This window comes from Fringilla coelebs (genome assembly GCF_963513975.1).
Source record: "Fringilla coelebs genome assembly, chromosome: 32".
Lineage (NCBI taxonomy): Eukaryota > Metazoa > Chordata > Aves > Passeriformes > Fringillidae > Fringilla > Fringilla coelebs.
Genome location: NC_140058.1, coordinates 568,024 through 594,636, shown reverse-complemented (window position 1 = coordinate 594,636; position 26,613 = coordinate 568,024). Strand labels below are relative to the sequence as shown.

The 26,613-nt window shown below is 61.2% G+C and overlaps 1 protein-coding gene across 1 annotated transcript in view; it reads left to right on the top strand.

Moving 5' to 3' along the window:
* EVI5L (ecotropic viral integration site 5 like) overlaps positions 1–24,505 on the top strand; it is a 47,647-nt gene extending 23,142 nt beyond the window's left edge. The window contains exons 8-20 of the mRNA XM_084223889.1: positions 256–345; positions 2,137–2,234; positions 3,089–3,149; positions 3,774–3,827; positions 5,643–5,675; positions 8,578–8,709; positions 11,615–11,743; positions 13,589–13,708; positions 14,280–14,408; positions 17,455–17,601; positions 20,099–20,194; positions 21,748–21,843; positions 23,515–24,505. Coding sequence (XP_084080015.1) covers positions 256–345; positions 2,137–2,234; positions 3,089–3,149; positions 3,774–3,827; positions 5,643–5,675; positions 8,578–8,709; positions 11,615–11,743; positions 13,589–13,708; positions 14,280–14,408; positions 17,455–17,601; positions 20,099–20,194; positions 21,748–21,843; positions 23,515–23,709 — 1,380 coding nt within the window. The 3' untranslated portion in view covers positions 23,710–24,505. The remainder of the gene's footprint in view (positions 1–255; positions 346–2,136; positions 2,235–3,088; positions 3,150–3,773; positions 3,828–5,642; positions 5,676–8,577; positions 8,710–11,614; positions 11,744–13,588; positions 13,709–14,279; positions 14,409–17,454; positions 17,602–20,098; positions 20,195–21,747; positions 21,844–23,514) is intronic.
* The last annotated feature ends 2,108 nt before the right edge of the window (positions 24,506–26,613 follow it).

Sequence of the window (26,613 nt, the reverse complement as noted above, 5' to 3'; positions counted from 1 at the left end):
GGCAGGGGTGGCCCCAGGGTGGCCGTGGTGGCCCCGTGGTGGCCGTGCTGATGGGCAGGCGGTGGCAGGGGTGGCCCCGGGGTGGCTGTGGTGGCCCCAGGGTGGCCGTGGTGGCCCCGTGGTGGCCGCGCTGACGGGCGGGCGGTGGCAGGGGTGGCCCCGCGGTGGCCCTGGTGGCCCCGTGGTGGCCGTGGTGGCCCCGTGGTGGCCCCGGTGGCCGCGGTGGCCCCGTGGTGACGGTGGGGGCGGTGGCAGGGGCTGGAGATCGTGTTCCGCGTGGGGATGGCGCTGCTGCAGTTCAACCAGGCCGAGCTGGTGCAGCTGGACATGGAGGGCATGTCCCAGGTACCCCGGGGGGGGGCTTGGGGACCTGGGGGGCTTGGGGACCTTGGGGGGGCTTGGGGACATCAGGGGGGCCTTGGGGACCTCGGGGGGGAGCTTGGGGACCTCGGGGGGCTTGGGGACCTTGGGGGGCCTTGGGGGGCCTTGGGGACCCTGGGCTGGCCTTGGGGACCTTGGGGGGGCCTTGGGGACCCTGGGGTGGCCTTGGGGACCTCGGGGGGCCTTGGGGACCCTGGGGTGGCCTTGGGGACCCTGGGGGGCCTTGGGGACCTCGGGGGCCTCGGGGACCTTGGGGGCCTCGGGGTGGGGTTGGGGACCTCAGGGGGGGCCTTGGGGACCTTGGGGTGGCCTTGGGGACCTCAGGGTGGCCTTGGGGACCTCAAGGGGGCCTTGGGGACCCTGGGGTGGCCTTGGAGACCTCGGGGGGCCTTGGGGACCTCGGGAGGCCTTGGGGACCTTGGGGTGGCCTTGGGGACCTCAGAGGAGCCTTGGGGACCCTGGGGGGGGCCTTGGGGACCTTGGGGGAGCCTTGGGGACCTTGGGGTGGCCTTGGGGACCTCGGGGGGGCCTTGGGGACCTCGGGGGGCCTTGGGGACCTCAGAGGGGCCTTGGGGACCTCAGAGGGACCTTGGGGGGGCCTTGGGGGCTGAGGGGGGGCCTTGGGGACCTTGGGGGGGCCTTGGGGACCTGGGGGGGCCTTGGGGACCTGGGGGGGCTTGGGGAGCCTGGGGTGGCCTTGGGGACCCTGGGGTGGCCTTGGGGACCTTGGGGGTCCATGGGGACCTCGGGGACCCCAGGGGGGCCTTGGGGACCTTGGGGTGGCCTTGGGGACCTCGGGGGGGCCTTGGCCAATGGGGTGGGGTTGGTCAGTGGGGTGGGGTTGGTCAGTGGGTGGGGTTGGAGTGGGTTTGGGGTGGGTTTGGTCAGTGGGGTGGGATTTGGGGTAGGTTTGGGGTGAATTTGTGGTGGGTTTGGTCAGTGGGATGGGATTTGGGGTGATTTAAGGTGGGTTTTGTCAATGGGATGGGATTTGGGGTGGGGTTGGTCAATGGGATGGGATTTGGGGTGGGGTTGGTCAATGGGATGGGATTTGGGGTGGATTTGGTCAATGGGATGGGTTTGGGGTGATTTAAGGTGGGTTTTGTCAGTGGGATGGGATTTGGGGTGGGTTTTGTCAGTGGGATGGGATTTGGGGTGGGTTTGGGGTGGGGTTGGCCAACAGGATGAGTTCATCCCCGTTTTGTCCTGGTTTCCCCCATTTGGGGTCGGTTTTCCCCATTTTGGGCCGTTTTTTCCCCATTTTGGTCTGAATTCCCCATTTTGGTCTGAATTCCCCATTTTGGGGTGTTTCCCCCATTTTGGGTGTTTCCCCCGTTTTTGGGGTGTTTTCCCCATGTTTTGTGTCCCATCTCTCCCCGCAGTACTTCCAGAAGGTGATCCCTCACCAGTCCCCCCATTTTTGGGGTGTTTTTCCCCCATTTTTGGGGTGTTTTCCCCATTTTTGGGGTGTTTTTCCCCATTTTTGGGTGTTCCCATCTCTCCCTGCAGTACTTCCAGAAGGTGATCCCTCACCAGTTCCCCCATTTTGGGTGTTTTTCCCCCATTTTTGGGGTGTTTCCCCATTTTTGGGGTGTTTTCCCCATTTTTGGGTGTTTTCCCTCTCCCCACAGTATTTCCAGAAGGTGATCCCTCACCAGTTCCCCCGTTTTTGGGGTGTTTTCCCCATTTTTGGGGTGTTTTCCCCATTTTTGGGGTGTTTTCCCCATTTTTGGGGTGTTTTCCCTCTCCCCACAGTACTTCCAGAAGGTGATCCCTCACCAGTTCGACTCGTGCCCGGACAAGCTGATCCTGCGCGCCTGCCAGGTCAAGTACAACCCCCGCAAGATGAAGAGGTCAGGGGACACCTCTGTCCCTGTCCCTGTGTCCCTGTCCCTGTGTCCCTGTGTCACTGTGTCCCTGTGTCCCTGTGTCCCTGTGTCCCTGTGTCCCTGTCCCTGTGTCCCTCTGTCCCTGTCCCTGTGTCCCTGTCCCTGTGTCCCTGTGTCACTGTGTCCCTGTGTCCCTGTGTCCCTGTGTCCCTGTGTCCCTGTCCCTGTGTCCCTCTGTCCCTCTGTCCCTGTCCCTGTGTTCCTGTCCCTGTGTCCCTGTGTCCCTGTGTCCCTGTGTCCCTGTGTCCCTGTGTCCCTGTCCTTGTGTCCCCTCTGTCCCTGTCCCTGTGTCCCTGTCCCTCTGTCCCTGTGTCCCTCTGTCCCTGTCCCTGTGTCACTGTGTCCCCTCTGTCCCTCTGTCCCTGTGTCCCTGTCCCTGTGTCCCTCTGTCCCTCTGTCCCTGTCCCTGTGTCCCTGTCCCCTCTGTCCCTGTCCCTGCTGTCCCCTCTGTCCCCTCTGTCCCTGTCCCTTTCCCATCCCCATCCCTGTCCCTGTCCCCATTCCTGTCTCTGTCCCTGTCCCTCTGTCCCTGTCCCTGTGTCCCTGTGTCCCCTCTGTCCCTGTCCCTGTGTCCCTGTCCTTCTGTCCCCACTGTCCCATTCCCATTCCCTGTCCCTGTGCCTCTCCCAGTCCCTGTCCCCTGCTGTCCCCTCTCCTGTCCCTTCTCTGTCCCATCCCTGTCCCCTGTCGCTGTCCCCTCTCTGTCCCTCTCCCCATCCCTGTCCCCAGCTGTCCCTGTCTCCATTCCTGTCCCTGTCCCCTGTCCCCGTCCCTGTCCCCTGTGTCCCCTCTGTCCCCAGCTGTCCCTGTGTCCCCAGGCTGGAGAAGGAGTACGCCGCCCTCAAGAGCAAAGAGATGGAGGAGCAGATCGAGATCAAGGTGACACAGCTGGGGACAGCTGGGGACACTGCGGGGACACTGCAGGGACACTGCAGGGACATCAGGACACTGCAGGGACACTGCGGGGACACTGCAGGGACATCAGGACACTGCAGGGACACTGCGGGGACACTGCGGGAACACTGCGGGGACATCCCTGGGGACACTGCAGGGACATGGGAACACCTGGGGACACTGCAGGGACACTGCAGGGACACTGCGGGGACATGGGGACACCTGGGGACACACCTAGGGACATCCCTGGGGACACTGCAGGGACACTGCAGGGAGATGGGGACACCTGGGGACACACCTAGGGACATCCCTGGGGACACTGCAGGGACACTGCAGGGACATGGGGACACTGCAGGGACACTGCAGGGACACTGTGGGGACATGGGGAAACTGTGGGGACATGGGGACACCTGGGGACACACTGTCCCCTCCCTGTCCCCTCCTTGTCCCCTCCCTGTCCCCTCTCTGTCCCCTCCTTGTCCCCTCCCTGTCCCCTCTCTGTCCCCTCTCTGTCCCCTCCCTGTCCCCTCTCTGTCCCCTCTCTGTCCCCTCTCTGTCCCCTCCCTGTCCCCTCCCTGTCCCCTCTCTGTCCCCTCTGTGTCCCCTCAGCGGCTCCGCTCTGAGAATCGCCTGCTCAAGCAGCGCATCGAGACCCTGGAGAAGGTGAGGACCCCAAAACAGCTCCCAAAAACCCCAAAACAGCTCCCAAAAACCCCAAAACGGCCCAAAAAACCCCAAGAACACCACATGGAACCCCAAAAATCCCTCAAAAAAACCCCAAACCACTGCATGGAACCCTCAAAAAACCCCAAAAAACCTCAAAAACCCCAAAAACACCTCAAAAAAAAACCCCAAAAAACCCCAAACCACCACATGGAACCCAAAAAAACCCCTCAAAAAACCCCCAGAAACCCCCAAAAAAACCCAAACCACCCCATGGAACCCAAAAAAAACCCCAAAACACCCCATGGAGTCCCAAAAAAACCCCAAACGCCCCATAGAACCCCAAAAAACCCCAAAACCCCTCAAAAAAACCCCAAACCACTGCATGGAACCCTCAAAAAACCCCAAAAAACCTCAAAAACTCCCAAAACACCCCAAAAAAACCCCAAACCACCGCATGGAACCCTCATAAGACCCCAAAAAACCTCAAAAAAACCCAAACCACCCCATGGAACCCAAAAAAAAACCCCAAAATCCCAAAAACATCCCCAAAAAACCCAAGAAAACCCCAAACCACCGCATGGAACCCCAAAAAAAAACCTCAAAAAAACCCCAGAAACCCCAAAAAACCCCAAACCACCACATGGAACCCTCAAAAAAACCCCCCAAAAACCTCAAAAAACCCCCAAAACACCCCAAAAAACCCCAAGAAAACCCTCAAAAAACCCAAAAAAACCCCCCCCAAAAACCCCAAACCACTCCATGGAACCCCCAAAAAACCCCAAAAAACCCCAAAACCCCCCCAAACCCCCCCAAACCCCCAACCCCCCGCCGCAGCCCCGCCCCCCCCGGTTGCGCCCCCGCTGTGCCCCGGCGGTTCCCGAACCCGCCCCGGGAGCCCCAAACCCGCGCGGGCTCCGCTGTCGCGGCTCTGTCGCTGTCACTGTCGCCGATCTGGCTCTGTCTCTCTGTCCCCGACCCGGCTCTGTCGCTGCTGTCGCTGCCCCGGCTCTGTCGCTGTCGCCGCTGTCGTCGCTGTCGCCGCCCCGGCTCTGTCACTGTCACTGTCGCCGATCTGGCTCTGTCGCTGCCCCGCTCTGCCTCTGCCTCTGTCGCCGATCTGGCTCTGTCGCTGTCGCTGTCGCCACTCTGCCTCTGTCGCTGTCGCCGCTCTGTCGCTGCCTCTGTCGCTGCCCCGGCTCTGTCGCTGTCGCCACTCTGTCGCTGCCTCTGTCGCTGTCCCGCCTCTGTCGCTGCCTCTGTCGCTGCCCCGGCTCTGTCACTGTCGCTGTCGGGGCTCTGTCGCTGTCGCCGCTCTGTCGCTGCCTCTGTCGCTGACCCGGCTCTGTCGCTGCCCCGGCTCTGTCACTGTCGCTGTCACTGTCGCCGATCTGGCTCTGCCTCTGTCGCTGCCCCGGCTCTGTCGCTGCCCCGGCTCTGCCTCTGTCGCTGTCACTGTCGCTGTCACTGTCACTGTCGCGGCTCTGTCGCTGCCTCTGTCGCTGCCCCGGCTCTGTCACTGTCACTGTCGCTGTCACTGTCACTGTCGCCGCTCTGTCGCCGCTCTGTCGCTGCCTCTGTCGCTGTCGCTGTCACTGTCGCTGCCTCTGTCACTGTCGCGGCTCTGTCGCTGCCTCTGTCGCTGCCCCGGCTCTGTCACTGTCACTGTCGCTGTCACTGTCACTGTCGCCGCTCTGTCGCCGCTCTGTCGCTGCCTCTGTCGCTGTCGCTGTCACTGTCGCTGCCTCTGTCGCTGTCGCGGCTCTGTCGCTGCCTCTGTCGCTGACCCGGCTCCGTCTCTGTCCCCTCCCCCAGGAGAGCGCGGCCCTGGCCGATCGCCTCATCCAGGTACTCCCGACTATCGCGATAATCCCGACATTCCCCATTGCTTTTCCCCACCTTCCTCTCTGATTTTCCCAGGTTTTTCCCGAGATTTTCCCTGAGATTTCCCCGATATTTTCCTGACAATCGCGACATTCTCCCGATATTCCCCCGATATTTCCCCAACGTTTTCCTGATTTTCCCATTTTATTTTCCCAATATAATCCCGATATAATCCCGATATTTTCCCAATTTATTTTCCCGATATAATCCCGATATAATCCCGATATTTTCCCAATTTATTATCCCAATATAATCCCAATATAATCCCGATATTTTCCCAATTTATTTTCCCAATTTAATCCCAATTTAATCCCGATATTTTCCCTTTATTTTCCCAATATTTTCCTGATTTTTTCCTGGATTTTCCTGATATTTTCCCGATATTTTTCCAATTTATTTTCCCAATTTCCCTGAAATTTTTCCCAATTTTTCTGATATTTTCTCAAGATTTCCCCAATTATTTTCCCCAATTTTCTGATTTTTTTCCCCAATTTTCCCAAGATTTTCCTGATTTTCCTGATTTATTTTCCCAATATTTTCCCTTTTTTCCCCCCTGATTTTCCCAAGATTTTCCCAATTTATTTCCCTGATTTTCCTGATCGATTTTCCCAATATTTTCCATTTTTTCCCTGATTGATTTTCCCAATATTTTCCCAATTTCTGATTTTCCTAATATTTTCCACTATATTTTCCCAATTTTCCCGATTTATTTTCCCAAGATTTTCCTGATTTTCCTGATTTATTTTCCCAATATTTTCCCGATTTTCCCCCTGATTTTCCCAATATTTTCCCAATTTATTTCCCTGATTTTCCTGATTGATTTTCCCCAACATTTTCCCAATCTTCCCACGATTTTTCTGATTTCCCCAATTTCTTTTCCTGATTTTCCTGATTTATTTCCCCATTTTTTCCCAATTTTCTTCTCTGATTTTCCCAACTTCTTTCCCCAATTGTCCCAAGATTTTCCCAATTTTCCCCCAATTTTCCCGATTTTTTCCCCCTGATTTTCCCAATTTTTTTCCCCCCATTTCCTCCTTTCCCTCCCTCCCCTCCCCCAGCCCCACTTTTGAGCTGAATTTTCCTTTTTTCCGCCTTTTTTTCCACCTTTTTTCTTCTTCCCAGGAGGCTCCCGCGCACCCTGGGGGGGAATTTGGGGAAAATTCGGGAAATTTTTTGAGGCTTCTGAGGGATTTGGGGGAATTCTGGTGGATTTTGAGGAGATTTGGGGGAATTTCTTTGGTATTTGGGGAATTTTGAGGAATTTGGGGGAAATTTGGGGGATTTTGAGGAATTTTTGGGGGGAATTTTGAGGAATTTGGCAGAAATCTGGGGGGGATTTGGGGGAATTGTGAATTTTGGGGGATTTTGGGTAATTTTGATGAATTTTGGGGGGATTTTGAGGGATTTTGGGGAATTCTGGTGAATTTTGAGGAGATTTGGGGAAATTTCTTTGGTATTTGGGAAATTTTGGGGAAATTTGGGGAGATTTTGGGGGATTTTGAGGAATTTTTAGGGGAATTTGGGGGATTGTGAGGAATTTTTTGGGGGAATTTTGAGGAATTTGGCAGAAATCTGGGGGGGATTTGGGGGAATTTTGGATTTTGGGGAATTCTGGTGAATTTTGAGGAGATTTGGGGGGAATTTCTTTGGTATTTGGGAAAATTTGGGGGAATTTTGGGGGAAATTTGGGGGATTTTGAGGAATTCTTCGGGGGGAATTTTGAGGAATTTTGGGGGAAAATTTGGGGAATTTTGATGAATTTTGGGGGAATTTGGGTGGATTTTGAGGGATTTTGGGAAATTCTGGTGAATTTTGAGGAGATTTGGGGGGAATTTCTTTGGTATTTGGGGGGAATTTTAGGGAAATTTGGGGGGAATTTTGGGGAAATTTGGGGGGAATTTTGGGGGACTGGGGAATTTTGATGAATTTTGGGGGAGTTTTGGTGAATTTTGAGGAATTTTTTGGGGGAATTTTGAGGAATTTGGCAGAAATCTGGGGGGATTGGGGGGAATTTGGGGAAAATTTGGGGAATTTTGATGAAATTTTGGGGAAATTTGGGGAATTTTGGGGAATTTTGGTGGATTTTGGGATTTGGGCTGGGAGGCAGCGATTGGAGGAGTTTGGGTGGAATTTGGGGTGGGGGAGGGGACAAACGGCCCTGGAGGTCCCTATGGGGCTGGTGGCACCTCCAGTGTCACCTCCCTGTCCCCAGTGTCACCTCCCTGTCCCAGTGTCACCTCCCTGTCCCCGGTGTCACTCCCTGTCCCCATTGTCACCCCCTGTCCCCATTGTCACCTCCCTGTCCCCGGTGTCACTCCCTGTCCCCATTGTCACCTCCCTGTCCCCATTGTCACCCCCTGTCCCCAGTGTCACCTCCCTGTCCCCGGTGTCACTCCTTGTCCCCATTGTCACCTCCCTGTCCCCAGTGTCACCTCCTGTCCCCAGTGTCACCTCCCTGTCCCCCCAGTGCCACCACAGCCGTGCCAGCTCTGCCCTAGTGGCAGGAGGTGACACTGTCCCCGATGTCTCCACTGTCCCCCGTGTCCCCAGGGCCAGGTGACAGTGTCCCCAATGTCCCCAATGTCCCCACTGTCCCCAGTGTCCCCAGGGCCAGGTGACGCTGTCCCCAATGTCCCTGATGTCCCCACTGTCCCCACTGTCCCCAGGGCCAGGTGACACTGTCCCCAATGTCCCCAATGTCCCCACTGTCCCCACTGTCCCCAGGGCCAGGTGGCAGTGTCCCTGATGTCCCCACTGTCCCCAATGTCCCCTGTGTCCCCAGGGCCATGTGACAGTGTCCCCACTGTCCCCAATGTCCCCAATGTCCCCAATGTCCCCAATGTCCCCACTGTCCCCGTGTCCCCAGGGCCAGGTGACGCGGGCGCAGGAGGCCGAGGAGAACGACGTCATCCGGCGGGAGCTGGCGCTGGTGCGGCAGCGCTGCAGCTCGGCCACAGAGAGCCTGAGACGGGCACAGAGCACCATCCGCGAGCTGCAGGTGTGTCACTGTCACCTGTGTGTCACCTGTGTGTCACCTGTGTCACCTGTGTCACCTCCTGTGTCACCTCTGTGTCACTGTGTCTGTGTGTCACTGTGTGTCACCGCCCCGGTGCCAGCGCTGCAGCTCGGCCACCGAGAGCCTGAGGCGGGCACAGAGCACCATCCGCGAGCTGCAGGTGTGTCACTGTCACCTGGGTGTCACCTGTGTGTCACTGTGTGTGTCACTGTGTCACCTGTGTGTGTCACTGTGTGTCACTGTGTGTGTCACTGTGTCACCTGTGTGTGTCACTGTCACTGTGTGTGTCACTGTGTGTCACCGCCCCGGTGCCAGCGCTACAGCTCGGCCACCGAGAGCCTGCGGCGGGCACAGAGCACCATCCGCGAGCTGCAGGTGGGACATTGTCACCTGTGTCACCTGTGTGTCACCTGTGTCACCTGTGTGTCACTGTCACCTGTGTGTCACTGTGTGTGTCACTGTGTGTGTGTGTCACTGTGTGTCACTGTGTGTCACTGTGTGTGTCACCGCCCCGGTGCCAGCGCTGCAGCTCGGCCACAGAGAGCCTGAGGCGGGCACAGAGCACCATCCGTGAGCTGCAGGTGTGTCATTGTCACCTGTGTGTCACCTGTGTGTCACTGTGTGTGTCACTGTGTGTGTCACTGTGTGTGTCACCGCCCCGGTGCCAGCGCTGCAGCTCGGCCACCGAGAGCCTGAGGCGGGCACAGAGCACCATCCGCGAGCTGCAGGTGTGTCACTGTCACCTGTGTGTCACCTGTGTGTGTCACTGTGTGTGTCACTGTGTGTGTCACTGTCACCTGTGTGTGTCACTGTGTGTCACCGCCCCGGTGCCAGCGCTGCAGCTCGGCCACAGAGAGCCTCAGGAGGGCACAGAGCACCATCCGCGAGCTGCAGGTGTGTCACTGTGTCACCTGTGTCACCTGAGTGTCACCTGTGTGTGTCACTGTGTCACTGTGTGTGTCACTGTGTGTGTCACTGTGTGTGTCCCTGTGTGTCACCGCCCCGTGCCAGCGCTGCAGCTCGGCCACAGAGAGCCTGAGGCGGGCACAGAGCACCATCCGTGAGCTGCAGGTGTGTCACCTGTGTCACCTGTGTGTCACCTGTGTGTCACTGTCACCTGTGTGTGTCCCTGTGTGTCACCGCCCCGTGCCAGCGCTGCAGCTCGGCCACAGAGAGCCTGAGGCGGGCACAGAGCACCATCCGCGAGCTGCAGGTGTGTCACTATGTCACCTGTGTCACCTGTGTGTCACTGTGTGTGTCACTGTCACCTGTGTGTCACCTGTGTGTCACTGTGTGTGTCACTGTGTCACTGTGTGTGTCACCGCCCCGGTGCCAGCGCTGCAGCTCGGCCACAGAGAGCCTGAGGCGGGCACAGAGCACCATCCGCAAGCTGCAGGTGGGACGTTGTCACCTGGGTGTCACTGTGTGTCACCTATGTCACCTCCTGTGTCACCTCTGTGTGTCACTGTGTCACCTGTGTGTGTCACTGTGTGTCACTGTGTGTCACTGTCACCTGTGTGTCACCTGTGTCACCTGTGTGTCACTGTGTGTCACTGTCACCTGTGTGTCACTGTGTGTCACTGTCACCTGTGTGTCACTGTGTATGCCACTGTCACCTGTGTGTGTCACTGTGTGTCACTGTGTGTCACTGTCACCTGTGTGTGTCACTGTGTGTCACTGTGTGTCACTGTCACCTGTGTGTCACTGTGTCACCTCCTGTGTCATTGTCACCTGTGTGTGTCACTGTGTCACCTGTGTGTCACTGCCGCCGGGTGACAATGCTGCAGGTGGCATTTGGTGGCATTTGGTGGCATTTGGTGGCACAGGTGACTCCTGCTTGAATGAGGATTTCGTGGCAGGTGGGAGGTGACCTTTGGTGACCTTTGGTGGCCTTTGGTGGCACTTGGGGACATTGGGGACAGTGTAACCTCCATCTGAGCAAGGAGTTCGTGGTTGAGGGGGCACAATGGGGAGGTGACATTTGGGGACATTTGGGGACATTTGGTGACTCCCATCTCTTGGAGGAGCTCATGGCAGGGGGGAGGTGACATTTGGTGACCTTTGGTGACACTTGGTGACCTTTGGTGACACTGGGGACATTGGTGACATTGGGGACAGGGTAACCCCTGTCTGAGTGAGGAGGTCCTGGTGGGTGGGGACAATGGGGAGGGGACATTTGGGGACATTTGGGGACATTTGGTGACTCCTGTCCCTCAGAGGAGCTCATGATGGGTGGGGACCATGGGGAGGTGACATTTGGGGACATTTGGGGACATTTGGTAACTCCCATCTCTCAGAGGAGCTCATGGTGGGTGGGGAAAATGGGGAGGTGACCTTTGGTGGCCTTTGGTGACATTTGGTGACACCGGGGACATTTGGGGACAGGGTAACCCCCGTCTCAGCGAGGAGTTCGCGGTGGGCAGGGACGATGGGGAGGTGACATTTGGGGACATTTGGGGACATTTGGTAACTCCCATCTCTTGGAGCAGCTCATGGCAGGTGGGAGGTGGCCTGTGGTGGCCTTTGGTGACATTTGGGGACATCTGGGGACAGGGTAACCCCCGTCTGAGCGAGGAGTTCGCGGTGGGCAGGGACGATGGGGAGGTGACATTTGGGGACATTTGGTAACTCCCATCTCTTGGAGCAGCTCATGGCAGGTGGAGGTGGCCGGTGGTGGCCCATGGTGACATTTGGGGACATCTGGGGACATTTGGGGACAGGGTAACCCCCGTCTGAGCGAGGAGTTCGTGATGGGTGGGGATGATGGGGAGGTGACACTTGGGGACATTTGGTAACTCCCATCTCTTGGAGCAGCTCATGGCAGGTGGGAGGTGGCCTGTGGTGGCCTGTGGTGACATTTGGTGACACTGGTGGCATTTGGGGACAGGGTAACCCCCGTCTGAGCGAGGAGTTCGTGGCGCACCTGGAGACGGAGCTGGAGCGGTCGCGGCTGCGCGAGAGCGAAACCCTGGGGGCCCTCAAGGAGATGCAGGACAAGGTCCTGGACATGGAGAAGGTGACACGGGGACACCGGGGTGGCACTGCGGGTGGCAGGGTCCCGTGGGTGGCCTTGGGGACAAGGAGAGTCGCATGGGTGGCCTTGGGGACAAGGAGTGGCCTTGGGGACAAGGGGCCCTCAAGGAGATGCAGGACAAGGTCCTGGACATGGAGAAGGTGACATGGGGACACCGGGGTGGCACTGGGGTGGCATCAGGGGTGGCAGGGTCCCAGCGGGGAGGGCAGGGTCCCATGGGTGGCCTTGGGGACAAGGAGTGGCCTTGGGGACAAGGAGAGTCCCATGGGTGGCCTTGGGGACAAGGGGCCCTCAAGGAGACGCAGGACAAGGTCCTGGACATGGAGAAGGTGACATGGGGACACCGGGGTGGCACTGGGGGTGGCAGGGTCCCAACGGGGTGGGCAGGGTCGCATGGGTGGCCTTGGGGACAAGGAGTGGCCTTGGGGACAAGGAGAGTCCCATGGGTGGCCTTGGGGACAAGGAGTGGCCTTGGGGACAAGGAGAGTCCCGTGGGTGGCCTTGGGGACAAGGAGTGGCCTTGGGGACAAGGAGAGTCCCATGGGTGGCCTTGGGGACAAGGAGAGTCCCGTGGGTGGCCTTGGGGACAAGGGGCCCTCAAGGAGATGCAGGACAAGGTCCTGGACATGGGGACACCGAGGTGACATCGGGGTGGCACTGGGGGTGGCAGGGTCCCACGGGAAGGGCAGGGTCCCATGGGTGGCCTTGGGGACAAGGAGGGGACAGGGAGGGTCCCGTGGGTGGCACTGGGGACAGGGAGGGACCTTGGGGACAGGGAGGGGACAGGGAGGGTCCCGTGGGTGGCGCTGGGGACAGGAGCCATCATGAGTGGCCTGTGAAGGTTCCTCTGTCTGTCCCCACTGCTGTCCCCCCAATGTCCCTGATGTCCCCTGTGTCCCCTGCTGTCCCTGTCCCTGCTGTCCCTGTCCCTGTCCCTGCTGTCCCTGTCCCCTCTGTCCCTGTCCCTGTCCCTGTCCCTGATGTCCCTGTCCCTGCTGTCCCTGATGTCCCTGTCCCTGTCCCTCCTGTCCCTGTCCCTGTCCCTGTCCCTGCTGTCCCTGTCCCTGTCCCTGTCCCTGCTGTCCCTGTCCCCTCTGTCCCTGCTGTCCCTGCTGTCCCTGTCCCTGTCCCTGATGTCCCTGCTGTCCCTGATGTCCCTGATGTCCCTGATGTCCCTGTCCCTGCTGTCCCTGTCCCCTCTGTCCCTGCTGTCCCTGCTGTCCCTGTCCCTGTCCCTGATGTCCCTGCTGTCCCTGATGTCCCTGATGTCCCTGATGTCCCTGTCCCTGATGTCCCTGTCCCTGTCCCTGCTGTCCCTGCTGTCCCTGCTGTCCCTGCTGTCCCTGTCCCTGATGTCCCTGTCCCTGTCCCCTCTGTCCCTGCTGTCCCTGTCCCTGTCCCTGCTGTCCCTGCTGTCCCTGTCCCTGATGTCCCTGTCCCTGTCCCCTCTGTCCCTGCTGTCCCTGTCCCTGTCCCTGCTGTCCCTGCTGTCCCTGCTGTCCCTGTCCCTGATGTCCCTGTCCCTGCTGTCCCTGCTGTCCCTGATGTCCCTGTCCCTGTCCCTGTCCCTGATGTCCCTGTCCCTGATGTCCCTGTCCCTGCTCTCCCTGCTGTCCCTGCTGTCCCTGATGTCCCTGTCCCTGCTGTCCCTGCTGTCCCTGCTGTCCCTGTCCCTGTCCCCTCTGTCCCTGCTGTCCCTGTCCCTGTCCCTGATGTCCCTGTCCCTGCTGTCCCTGATGTCCCTGTCCCTGTCCCCTCTGTCCCTGTCCCCTCTGTCCCTGCTGTCCCTGCTGTCCCTGTCCCTGATGTCCCTGTCCCTGTCCCCAGCGGCAGCCGCTGCTCCCGGACGACTCCAGCGTGGTTCGGCTGCAGGAGGAGCTGCAGGAGCTGGCACTGAGGGACATCGGGGACATCGGGGACATGGGGGACATCCGGGACAGCTGGCAGGTGAGACAGGGACACTGGGGACACTGGGGACACTGAGGACACTGGGGACACTGGGGACAGCTGGCACTGAGGGACATCGGGGACATCGGGGACATCGGGGACAGCTGGCAGGTGAGACAGGGACACTGGGGACACTGGGGACATGGGGGACATGGGGGACATGGGGGACAGCTGGCAGGTGAGACAGGGACACTGGGGACACTGGGGACACTGGGGGACAGCTGGCAGGTGAGACAGGGACACTGGAGACACTGGGGACACTGGGGACATCGGGGACATTGGGGACAGCTGGCAGGTGAGACAGGGACACTGGGGACACTGGGGACATCGGGGACAAGGGGACACCTGAGTGACCTGGGGGATGCCTGGCAGGTGTCCCAGCTGTCTCTGGCTGTCCCCAGGTGAGTCCCCAGGTGTGTCCCCAGGTGTCCCCATACCTCACCAGGTGTGTCCCCAGGTGTCCCCATAGCTGACCAGGGGTGTCCCCAGGTGTCCCCATGGCTGACCAGGTGTGTCCCAGGGGTGTCCCCAGGTGTCCCCAGGTGTGTCACCTGCCCAGGTGTGTCCCCAGGTGTGCGGGGGCCGCTGGAAGGAGCCGCGGGCGCTGCACGAGGCCGTGCTGGGGGTGCAGCTCCGCGAGAGCCAGGCCCAGGTGGAGCTGAGAGCGCTGAGACAGAGAGTGCTGCACCTGGAGACACAGGTGAGATACTGGGAGGGACTGGGAGGGACTGGGATGGACTGGGACAGAGAGTGCTGCACCTGGAGACACAGGTGAGATACTGGGAGGACTGGGAGGGACTGGGATGGACTGGGATGGACTGGGAATGGAGCTGAGAGCGCTGAGACAGAGAGTGCTGCACCTGGAGACACAGGTGAGGGACTGGGGGGACTGGGAGGGACTGGGAGGGACTGGGAATGGAGCTGAGAGCGCTGAGACAGAGAGTGCTGCACCTGGAGACACAGGTGAGCTACTGGGAGGGACTGGGAGGGACTGGGAGGAACTGGGATGGGACTGGGATGGACTGGGATGGACTGGGAATGGAGCTGAGAGCGCTGAGACAGAGAGTGCTGCACCTGGAGACACAGGTGAGGGACTGGGGGGACTGGGAGGGACTGGGAGGGACTGGGATGGACTGGGAGGGACTGGGAGGGACTGGGATGGACTGGGACAGAGAGTGCTGCACCTGGAGACACAGGTGAGCTACTGGGGGGACTGGGATGGACTGGGAGGGACTGGGACAGAGAGTGCTGCACCTGGAGACACAGGTGAGGGACTGGGAGGGACTGGGATGGACTGGGAGGGACTGGGAATGGAGCTGAGAGCGCTGAGACAGAGAGTGCTGCACCTGGAGACACAGGTGAGGGACTGGGATGGACTGGGAGGGACTGGGATGGGACTGGGATGGACTGGGATGGGACTGGGATGGACTGGGGGGACTGGGATGGACTGGGAGGGACTGGGATGGGACTGGGACAGAGAGTGCTGCACCTGGAGACACAGGTGAGCTACTGGGAGGGACTGGGATGGACTGGGAGGGACTGGGAGGGACTGGGAGGGACTGGGAGGGACTGGGAATGGAGCTGAGAGCGCTGAGACAGAGAGTGCTGCACCTGGAGACACAGGTGAGCTACTGGGAGGGACTGGGATGGGACTGGGATGGACTGGGAGGGACTGGGATGGGACTGGGATGGGACTGGGAGGGACTGGGATGGACTGGGAGGGACTGGGATGGACTGGGAGGGACTGGGATGGACTGGGATGGGACTGGGATGGGACTGGGAGGGACTGGGACAGAGAGTGCTGCACCTGGAGACACAGGTGAGATACTGGGGGAACTGGGATGGACTGGGATGGACTGGGATGGGACTGGGAGGGACTGGGATGGGACTGGGAGGGACTGGGATGGACTGGGATGGACTGGGATGGGACTGGGAGGGACTGGGATGGGACTGGGAGGGACTGGGATGGACTGGGAGGGACTGGGATGGACTGGGATGGGACTGGGAGGGACTGGGACAGAGGGTGCTGCACCTGGAGACACAGGTGAGCTACTGGGAGGGACTGGGAGGGACTGGGATGGACTGGGATGGGACTGGGACAGAGAGTGCTGCACCTGGAGACACAGGTGAGGGACTGGGAGGGACTGGGATGGACTGGGGATACTGGGAACTGAACTGGGAGCACTGGGAGAGCAGGGACCAGGGTTTATCCCGGGTTTATCCCGGATCAAATCCCAGGTTTATCCCAGGTTTATCCCAGGTTAACTTTGTGTTTGTACCAGGATTTTGATGGATGAATCCCAGGTTTATCCCGGGTTAATCCTGGGTTTATCTGGGTTAATCCCAGGTTTATCCCGGGTTAATCCTGGGTTTATCTGGGTTAATCCCAGGTTTATCCCGGGTTAATCCTGGGTTTATCTGGGTTAATCCCAGGTTTATCCCGGGTTAACCCTGGGTTTATCTTGGTTAATCCCAGTTTATCCCGGGTTAATCCTGGGTTTATCTGGGTTAATCCTGGGCGGAGCAGGACTGTGCCGGCCTGCGGGAGCAGGGCTGGGTTTGTGCCGGGTTTATCTGGGTTTATCTGGGTTTATCTGGGTTAATCCCGGGATAATCCCGGGTTAATCCCGGTTCAATCCCGGGCCCAGGGGCGGATCCAGCGGTCGGTGCTGGGCCGGGCCGAGCAGGGCTGGGTTTGTGCCGGGTTTATCCCGGGTTTATCTGGGTTTATCCTGGTTAATCCAGGTTAATCCCGGGTTAATCCTGGTTAATCCCGGTTTAATCCCGGGTTAATCCCGGTTTAATCCCGGGTCCAGGGGCGGATCCAGCGGTCGGTGCTGGGCCGTGCCGAGCAGGGCTGGGTTTGTGCCGGGTTTATCTGGGTTAATCCTGGTTAATCCCGGTTTAATCCCGGGTTAATCCCGGTTTAATCCCGGGCCCAGGGCCGGATCCAGAGGTCGGTGCTGGGCCGTGCCGAGCAGGCCTGCGCCGGCCTGCGGGAGCAGGGCTGGGTTTATCCCGGGGCAATCCCGGGTTAATCCCGGGTTAATCCCGGTTCAATCCCGGGCCCAGGGGCGGATCCAGCGGTCGGTGCTGGGCCGGGCCGAGCAGGCCTGTGCCGGCCTGCGGGAGCAGGGCTGGGTTTGTGCCGGGTTTATCTGGGTTAATCCTGGTTAATCCCGGGTTAATCCCGGTTTAATCCCGGTTAATCCCCGGTTAATCCCGGTTTAATCCCGGGTCTAGGGGCGGATCCAGCGGTCGGTGCTGGGCCGTGCCGAGCAGGCCTGCGCCGGCCTGCGGGAGCAGGGCTGGGTTTGTGCCGGGTTTGTCCCGGGTTTATCCTGGTTAATCCCGGTTCAATCCCGGGTTAATCCCGGTTTAATCCCGGGTTAATCCCGGTTCAATCCCGGGTTAATCCCGGTTTAATCCCGGGCCCAGGGGCGGATCCAGCGGTCGGTGCTGGGCCGTGCCGAGCAGGGCTGGGTTTGTGCCGGGTTTATCCCGGGTTTATCTGGGTTTATCCTGGTTAATCCCTGGTTAATCCCGGGTTAATCCCGGTTAATCCCGGTTTAATCCCGGGCCCAGGGGCGGATCCAGCGGTCGGTGCTGGGCCGTGCCGAGCAGGCCTGTGCCGGCCTGCGGGAGCAGGGCTGGGTTTGTGCCGGGTTTATCTGGGTTTATCCTGGTTAATCCCGGGTTAATCCCGGGTTAATCCCGGGTTAATCCCGGTTCAATCCCGGGCCCAGGGGCGGATCCAGCGGTCGGTGCTGGGCCGGGCCGAGCAGGCCTGCGCCGGCCTGCGGGAGCAGCTCCGCGCCGCCGCCGCCCAGAGCCAGGGGCTGCAGGCCCAGCTGAGCGAGAGCCACCGCAAACACGCCGAGGCACAGTGCAAGGTGGGGACACCGAGGGGACACCGGGGGGACACTGGGGGGACACTGGGGACATCGGGGACATCGGGGGGATTTGGGACATCGGGGGGATTGGGGACATCGGGGACACTGGGACATCAGAGATTGGGGACCCTGGGGACGTTGGGGAGATTAGGGACACTGAGGGGACACTGGGGACATCGGGGGGATTGGGGGGATTGGGGACATCGGGGGGATTGGGGACATCGGGGACACTGGGACGTCGGGGACATTGGGGGGATTGGGGACATTGGGGACATCGGGGACACTGGGGGGGATTGGGGACATTGGGGACATTGGGGACACTGGGGACCCCGGGGACATTGGGGACATCAGGGACATCAGGGACATTGGGAGCATCATCAGGGCTATTGGGGACACTGGGGACAGTACTGGAGACAATGGGGACACTGGGGACATTGGGGACATGGGGGACACTGGGGACATTGGGGACATCGGGGACATTGGGGGATTGGGGACATCAGGGACACTGGGGACATCGGGGGGTTTGGGGACATCAGGGACATCGGGGGATTGGGGGGATTGGGGATACTGGGGACACTGGGGACATTGGGGACATTGGGGGATTGGGGACATCGGGGACCCTGGGGACAGCTCTGGGGACATTGGGGACAGCTCTGGGGGTATCGGGGACAGTGGGGACATTGGGCACAGCATCAGGGACACTGGGGACAACTCTGGGGATACTGGGGACAGCTCTGGGGACATCGGGGACATTTTGGACAGCTCTAGGGACATTGGGGACACTGGGGACATCACTACAGACATTGGGGACACTAGGGACAGCTCTGGGGATGTTGGGGACATTGGGGACAGCGGTGGGGACAGTGGGGACATCATCAGGGACATTGGGGAAGTTGGGGACAGCTGGGGACATTGGAGACATGGGGACATTGGGGACATTGGGGGTTTTGAGGCATTGGGGGACATTGGGGACACTTGGGGATGTTGGGGACATTCGGACATTGGGGACATCATGGGCACAAAGGAGATGTTGGGGACATTGGGGTGTCTGGGGACATCATTGCAGACATCAGGGACAATGGGGACATCGGGAGGATTGGGGACATCATCAGGGACATTGGGGACATGGAGCATATTGGGGACATTGGGGATATTGGGGACACTGGGGACAGCAGGGGCTTTGGGGACATTGGAGACAATGGGGACTTTGGGGACATTTGGGACATTTGGGGACATTTGGGGACATTGAGCATATTGGGGACATTGGGACATCAGGGACACTTGGCATACTGTGGGCAGTGGGGACACTTGGGGGTGTTGGGGACATTTGGGGACATTGGGAACACTGTGGGCATTGGGGACGTTTGGGACACCCTGGGGACATTGGGGACACCCTGGGGACACTGTGGGCATTGGGGACATCAGGGACATTGGGAGCATCAGCGGGGCTGTTGGGGACACTGGGGACAGCACTGGGGACAGCACTGGAGACAGCAGGGACATTGGGGACACTGGGGACATTGGGGACATCAGGGACACTGGGGACATTGGGGACATTGGGGGGATCAGGGGCACTGGGGACATTGGGGACATCAGGGGCACTGGGGACATTGGGGACACTTGGGGACATTGGGCACTCTTGGGGACTTTTGGGACACACAGGGATGTCCCCAGTGCCCCTGAAGTGTCCCCAGGGTGTCCCTGCCTGGCCCTGTAGTGTCCCCAAGGTGTCTCTGGGGTGTCCCCTGGGTGTCCCTGGGGTGTCCAGGGTGTCCCCGAATGTCCCTGGGGTGTCCCTGGGTGTCCCCAAGTGTCCCCACGGGTGGCAGGGCTGTCCGGGGGCTGTCCCTGGGTGTCCCCAAGTGTCCCCGTGGTGTCCCTGCAGTGTCCCTGAGGGTGGCAGGGCTGTCCTGGGGCTGTCCCTGGGGTGTCCCCAGGTGTCCCCGGGGTGTCCCCGCAGTGTCCCCGGGGGTGGCAGGGCTGTCCCTGGGGTGGCAGGGCTGTCCCTGGGGTGTCCCTGGGGTGTCCCCGCAGTGTCCCCGGGGGTGGCAGGGCTGTCCCTGGGGTGTCCCCAGGTGTCCCCGGGGGCGGCAGGGCTGTCCCTGGGGTGTCCCCACGGTGTCCCCAGGGGTGGCAGGGCTGTCCCGGGGGCTGTCCCTGGGTGTCCCTGTGGTGTCCCCACAGTGTCCCTGGGGGTGGCAGGGCTGTCCCCGGGTGTCCCCGCGGTGTCCCCGGGGGTGGCAGGGCTGTCCCCGGGTGTCCCCGCGGTGTCCCCGGGGGTGGCAGGGCGGTCCCCAGGTGTCCCCGCGGTGTCCCCGGGGGTGGCAGGGCTGTCCCTGGGTGTCCCTGGGGTGTCCCTGCGGTGTCCCCGGGGGTGGCCGGGCTGTCCTGCGGTGTCCCCGGGGGCGGCAGGGCTGTCCCCAGGTGTCTCCGCGGTGTCCCCGGGGGTGGCAGGGCCGTCCCCAGGTGTCCCCAGCGGTGACAGCGCTGTCCCCAGAGCAAGGAGGAGGTGATGGCCGTGCGGCTGCGCGAGGCCGACAGCATGGCCGCCCTGGCCGAGATGAGGCAGCGCGTGGCCGAGCTGGAGATCCAGGTACGGGACACTGAGGGGACATCGGGGACACTGGGGACATCGGGGGGACATGGGGGGGGACATGGGGACATTGGGGACAATTGGGGACATGGGGGCATCGGGGGGACACTGGGGACATTGGGGGGACATGGGGGCATGGAGGGGATGGGGGACATCGGGGACACTGGGGACATCAGGGGGACATGGGGGCATGGGGACATTGGGGACATGGGGGCATCGGGGGGACATGGGGACATTGGGGACATCAGAGGGACATCAGGGACATGGGGATGTTGGGGACATTGGGGACACTGGGGACATGGAGACATCGGGGGGACATGGGGACATCGGGGGGACATGGGGGACATCGGGGACACTGGGGACATGGGGACATCGGGGGGACATGGGGACATTGGGGACACTGGGGACATGGAGGGGAGGGGGGACATCAGGGACATGGGGATGTTGGGGACATTGGGGACACTGAGGATATTGGGGACATCGGGGACATTGGGGACATGGAGGGGATTATGGGGGACTTGGGGACATGGAGATATGGGGGGAGATGGGGACATTGGGGACACTGGGGACAATGGGGACACTGGGAACCCTGAGGACATCAGGGAGATGGAGGGGATGGGGACATGGGGACATCAGGGACGTTGGGGACATTGGGACATGAGGACATGGGGAACACTGGGGACATGGAAGGGATCATGGGGACACAGGGACATGGGGACACAGGGGGACATGGGGACATTGGGCATGGAGGGTATAGGGGACATAAGGGACACCAGGGACATGGAGGGGGATGGGGACACAGGAACACTGGGGCATGTGGGGACATGGGGACATAGGGGACATTGGGGACATTGAGGGCATCGGGGAACATCAGGGACACAGGGGACATGAGGGACATGGGGACATTGGGGACATTGGGGACATGGAAGGGATTATGGGGGACATGGGGACATGGAGGGGATGGGGACATTGGGGACATGGGGACATTGGGGACATGGAAGGGATTATGGGGGACATGGGGACATGGAGGGGATGGGGACATGAGGGACATGGGGACATTGGGGACATTGGGGACATGGAAGGGATTATGGGGACATGGAGGGGATGGAGGGAATGGGGGACCTTGGGGACACTGGGGACATCAGGGACATGGGGACATAAAGGGGATGGAGGGGATGAGGGACCTTGGGGACATCAGGGACATGGAGGGGATGGGGGACATGGGGACACAGAGGAATGTGGGGACATGGAGGGGACATGGGGACATGAGTGGGGCGTGGGGGACATGGAGGGGACACGGAGGGGACAGGGGGACATGGAGGGGACAGGGGGACATGGAGGGAACATTGGGGGACATGGAGGGGACAGGGGGACATGGAGGGGTTGGGAACATGGGGGGACAGGGGGACATGGAGGGGTTGGGGACATGGGGATGTGGTGGACATGAAGGACATGGGGCTATGGAGGGGACAGAGGGGACATGGGGGACACAGGAGGGGCCAGGTGGCCGCAGTGTCCCCTCAGTGTCCCCTCGGTGTCCCCGGTGTCCCCAGCGGGAGGAGGGGCGCCTGCAGGGCCAGCTGGAGCACTCGGACGCGGCGCAGTACATCCGGCACCTGCAGGGCCACATCCGGCAGCTCAAGGCCGAGGTGGGACACTGGGGACATTGGGGACATCACTGGGGACACTGGGGACATCATTGGGGACACTGGGGACATCATTGGGGACACTGGGGACACAGGGGCGCAGTACATCCGCCACCTGCAGGGCCACATCCGGCAGCTCAAGGCCGAGGTGGGACACTGGGGACATTGGGGACATCATTGGGGACACCACTGGGGACACTGGGGACATCACTGGGGACACTGGGGACACCATTGGGGACACTGGGGACATCACTGGGGACATTGCTGGGGACACCATTGGGGACATCACTGGGGACATCACTGGGGACATGGGGGACACTGGGGACACCAGGGATGTGGGGGACCCTGGGGGACTGGGGACATGGGGGGACACCTAGGTGGCATCCGGGGGGCTGGGGGAGGTGACAGGGGTTGGGGACACCCAGGTGGCACCCACAGGTGCTGGGGGACCCCCAGTGTGGCCCAAGTGCCACTGGTGACATCCCTAGGTGCCACCACCCATGTCCCCTCAGTGCCACACGGCCTGGGCACAGCTGGTGACAGTTGTTCCCCCTGTGTCCCCCCTCCTGCCCTTCTCTGCTGGCCTTTGTCCCCTCCTGTCCCCTCCTGTCCCCTGGCTCTGTCCCTTCCTGTCCCTGTCCCCATCTCCATTCCTGTCCTTGTCCTTGTCCCTGTCCCTGTCCCTGTCCCTGTCCCTGTCCCCATCACCTCCCCTGTCCCTGTTCCCTCCCTTGTCCCTTCTCTGTCCCCTGTCCCCTCTCTGTCCCCTGTCCCCTGTTGTCCCCTGTTCTTTCCCCTTGCTGTCCCTCCTGTCCTCTCTCTGTCCCCTGTCCCTGCTATCCCCTGTCCCTGCTATCCCCTGTCCCCTCTCCTGTTCCTTCTCTGTCACTGTCCTCTGCTGTCCCCTGCTATCCCCTCCCTGTCCCCACTGTCCCCTGTCTCACTGTCCCCACTGTCCCCTGTACCCACTGTCCCCTCCCTGTCCCCACTGTCCCCTGTCTCACTGTCCCCACTGTCCCCTGTACCCACTGTCCCCTCCCTGTCCCCACTGTCCCCTGTCTCACTGTCCCCACTGTCCCCTGTACCCACTGTCCCCTCCCTGTCCCCACTGTCCCCTGTCTCACTGTCCCCACTGTCCCCTGTACCCACTGTCCCCTCCCTGTCCCCACTGTCCCCTGTCCCCACTGTCCCCACTGTCCCCTGTCCCACTGTCCCCACTGTCCCCTCCCTGTCGCCATTGTTCCCTGTTCCCACTGTCCCCTGTCCCTGTCCCTCACTGTCCTGTCCCTGTCCCCACTGTCCCCTGTCCCCTGTCTCCATTGTCCCCTGTCCCTGTCCCCTCCCTGTCCCCACTGTCCCCTGTCCCCACTGTCCCCAATGTCCCCAATGTCCCCACTGTCCCCTGTCCCTGTCCCCACTGTCCCCTGTCCCTGTCCCCACTGTCCCCTCCCTGTCCCCGCTGTCCCCTGTCCCTGTCCTCTGTCCCTGTCCCCTCCCTGTCCCCACTGTCCCCTGTCCCTGTCCCCTCTGTCCCCTGTCCCTGTCCCCACTGTCCCCTGTCCCTGTCCCCTCTGTCCCCTGTCCCTGTCCCCTCTGTCCCTGTCCCCTCCCTGTCCCCACTGTCCCCTGTCCCCACTGTCCCCACTGTCCCCTGTCCCTGTCCCCCTGTCCCAGATCCGGCTGCTGCGGGGGCCGCTGTCCTTCGGCGCGGTGGCCTTGGGGACGCGCCTGGGGGACGAGGACTCGCTGGGCTCCTCGGACGAGGAGCTGCCACCGCCCTTCGCCCTGACCCCGGGGGACATCGGGGACACCGGGGACACCGGGGACAGCAGTGACAGCGAGCCCGAGGTGGCACCGACGGCACCGTGACCTGAGGGGACACTGGGGACAGCCCGAGGTGGCACCGACGGCACCGTGACCTGAGGGACATCGGGGACAGCCCGAGGTGGCACCAATGGCACCGTGACCTGAGGGGACACTGGGGACAGCCCGAGGTGGCACCAACAGCACCGTGACCTGAGGGACACTGGGGACAGCCCAAGGTGGCACCGATGGCACCATGACCTGAGGGGACACCGGGGACAGCCTGAGGTGGCACTGACGGCACCGTGACCTGAGGGGACACTGGGGACAGCCTGAGGTGGCACCGATGGCACCATGACCTGAGGGGACACTGGGGACAGCCCGAGGTGGCACCGATGGCACCGTGACCTGAGGGGACACTGGGGACAGCCCGAGGTGGCATCGATGGCACCGTGACCCACAAGGGGACATTGGGGACAGCCCGAGGTGCCACCGACGGCACCGTGACCTGAGGGGACACCGGGGACAGCCTGAGGTGGCACCGATGACACCGTAACCCACAAGGGGACATCAGGGACAACAGTGACAGCAAGCCCAAGGTGGCACTGATGGCACCGTGACCCACAAGGGACACCGGGATATTGAGGACACCAGGGACAGCAGTGACAGCGAGCCTGAGGTGGCATCAATGGCACCGTGACCAATGGGGGATGTTGGGGACATTGGGGACAGCTGGAGGTGCCACCAACAGCACTGTGACCTGAGGGGACACTGGGGACATTGGGGACATCGGGGACAGCAGTGACACTGAGCCTGAGGTGACACCAACAGCACCGTCACCTGAGGGGACATTGGGGACATTGGGGACTGTGAGCCTGAGGTGGCACCAATGGCACCGTGACCCACAGGGGACATCAGGGACAGCCTGAGGGGCCACCGACAGCACCGTGACCCACTGGGGACATTGGGGACATCGGGGACAGCAGTGACAGCCCAAGGAGACACCAACAGCACCGTGACCAACAGGGGACATTGGGGACATCGGGGACAGCAGTGACACTGAGCCTGAGGTGACACCAACAGCACTGTCACCTGAGGGGACATTGGGGACCTCGGGGACACTGAGGACATCAGGGACAGCAGTGACAGCGAGCCCAAGGTGACACCGACAGCACCGTGACCTGCTGGGACACTGGGGACATTGGGGACAGCAGTGACAGCCCAAGGTGGCACCAACGGTGCCGTGACTGACAGAGGACATTGGGGACATCAGGGACACTGGGGACAGCAGTGACACTGAGCCTGAGGTGGCATCCGTGGCACTGTGACCTGAGGGGACATTGGGGACAGCCTGAGGTGACACCAGGGACCCACAGGGACATTGGGGACAGCCAGAGGTGACACCCAGGGGCCCACAAGGACACTGGGGACAGCCCAGGGGACAGTGGGACATCTGTGCATCCTGTGGCACCTGGGGGACATCCTGGATCCCTGTGGCACTTTGGGGACACCAAGGACACTGAGGGGACACCTGTGACAAGCAGGGGACACTGAGGGACATCCAGGGAACACCAAGGGACACCTGTGACACCCGAGGGACACCCAGGGGACACTGAAGGACACCCAGGGGACACTGAGGAACACGTGTGACACCTGAGGGACACCCAGGGGACACTGAGGGACATTCAGGGGACACCAAGGGACACCTGTGACACCCGAGGGACACCCAGGGGACACCGAGGGACAGCCCTGGCCTGGCTGATTCCACACATGGAGAGGTCCCAGGACAGGGACAGAGGGGACAGGGATGGGGACACACCTGGGACAGGGACAGAGGGGACAGGGACAGGGGAGAGGGACAGGATGGATCCCAGGATGGGGACAGGGACAGGGATGGGGACACATCTGGGACAGGGACAGGGACAGTCCTGCGACACAGCCAGGCCCAGGGACAGGGACAGATACAGGGACAGGGACACACCTGGGACAGGGACACACCTGGGACAGGGACAGGGCCAGATCCTGGGACAGGGACACACCTGGGACAGGGACAGGGACAGATCCTGGGACAGGGACAGGGACACACCTGGGACATGGCCAGATCCTGGGACAGGGACAGATACAGGGACAGGGACAGATACAGGGACAGGGACACACCTGGGACACGGCCAGATACAGGGACAGGGACACAGCCAGGGCCCAGGACACGGCTGGACAGTGGGACAGGGACAGTGCTGGACACTGGACACGGCCAGATCCAGGGACAGGGACAGTGCTGGGAGACAGCCAGACCCTGGGACAGGGACAGACCCCAGGACAGGGACACATCCCAGGACACGGCTGGACAGTGGGACAGGGACAGACCCCAGGACACGGCTGGACAGTGGGACAGGGACAGACCCCAGGACACGGCCGGACAGTGGGACAGGGACAGATCCCAGGACAGGGACAATTCCAGGACATGGCCGGACAGTGGGACAGGGACAGACCCCAGGACACGGCCGGACAGTGGGACAGGGACAGACCCCAGGACAGGGACAGATCCCAGGACAGGGACAATTCCAGGACATGGCCGGACAGTGGGACAGGGACAGATCCCAGGACAGGGCTGGACAGTGGGACAGGGACAGATCCCAGGACACGGCTGGACAGTGGGACAGGGACAGATCCCAGGACACAGCTGGACAGTGGGACAGGGACAGATCTCAGGACATGGCTGGACAGTGGGACAGGGACAGATCCCAGGACACGGCTGGACAGTGGGACAGGGACAGACCCCAGGACAGGGACAGACCCCAGGACACAGCTGGACAGTGGGACAGGGACAGATCCCAGGACACGGCCGGACCCTGGCTGTGGATCCCAGGCCCGATTCCCTCCTGGATGCTGCGGGACCAACAAGGACATGACCGGATCCCCTTGGACACCCCAAATGGATCCTGGATCCCCCTGGACACCCCAAATGGATCC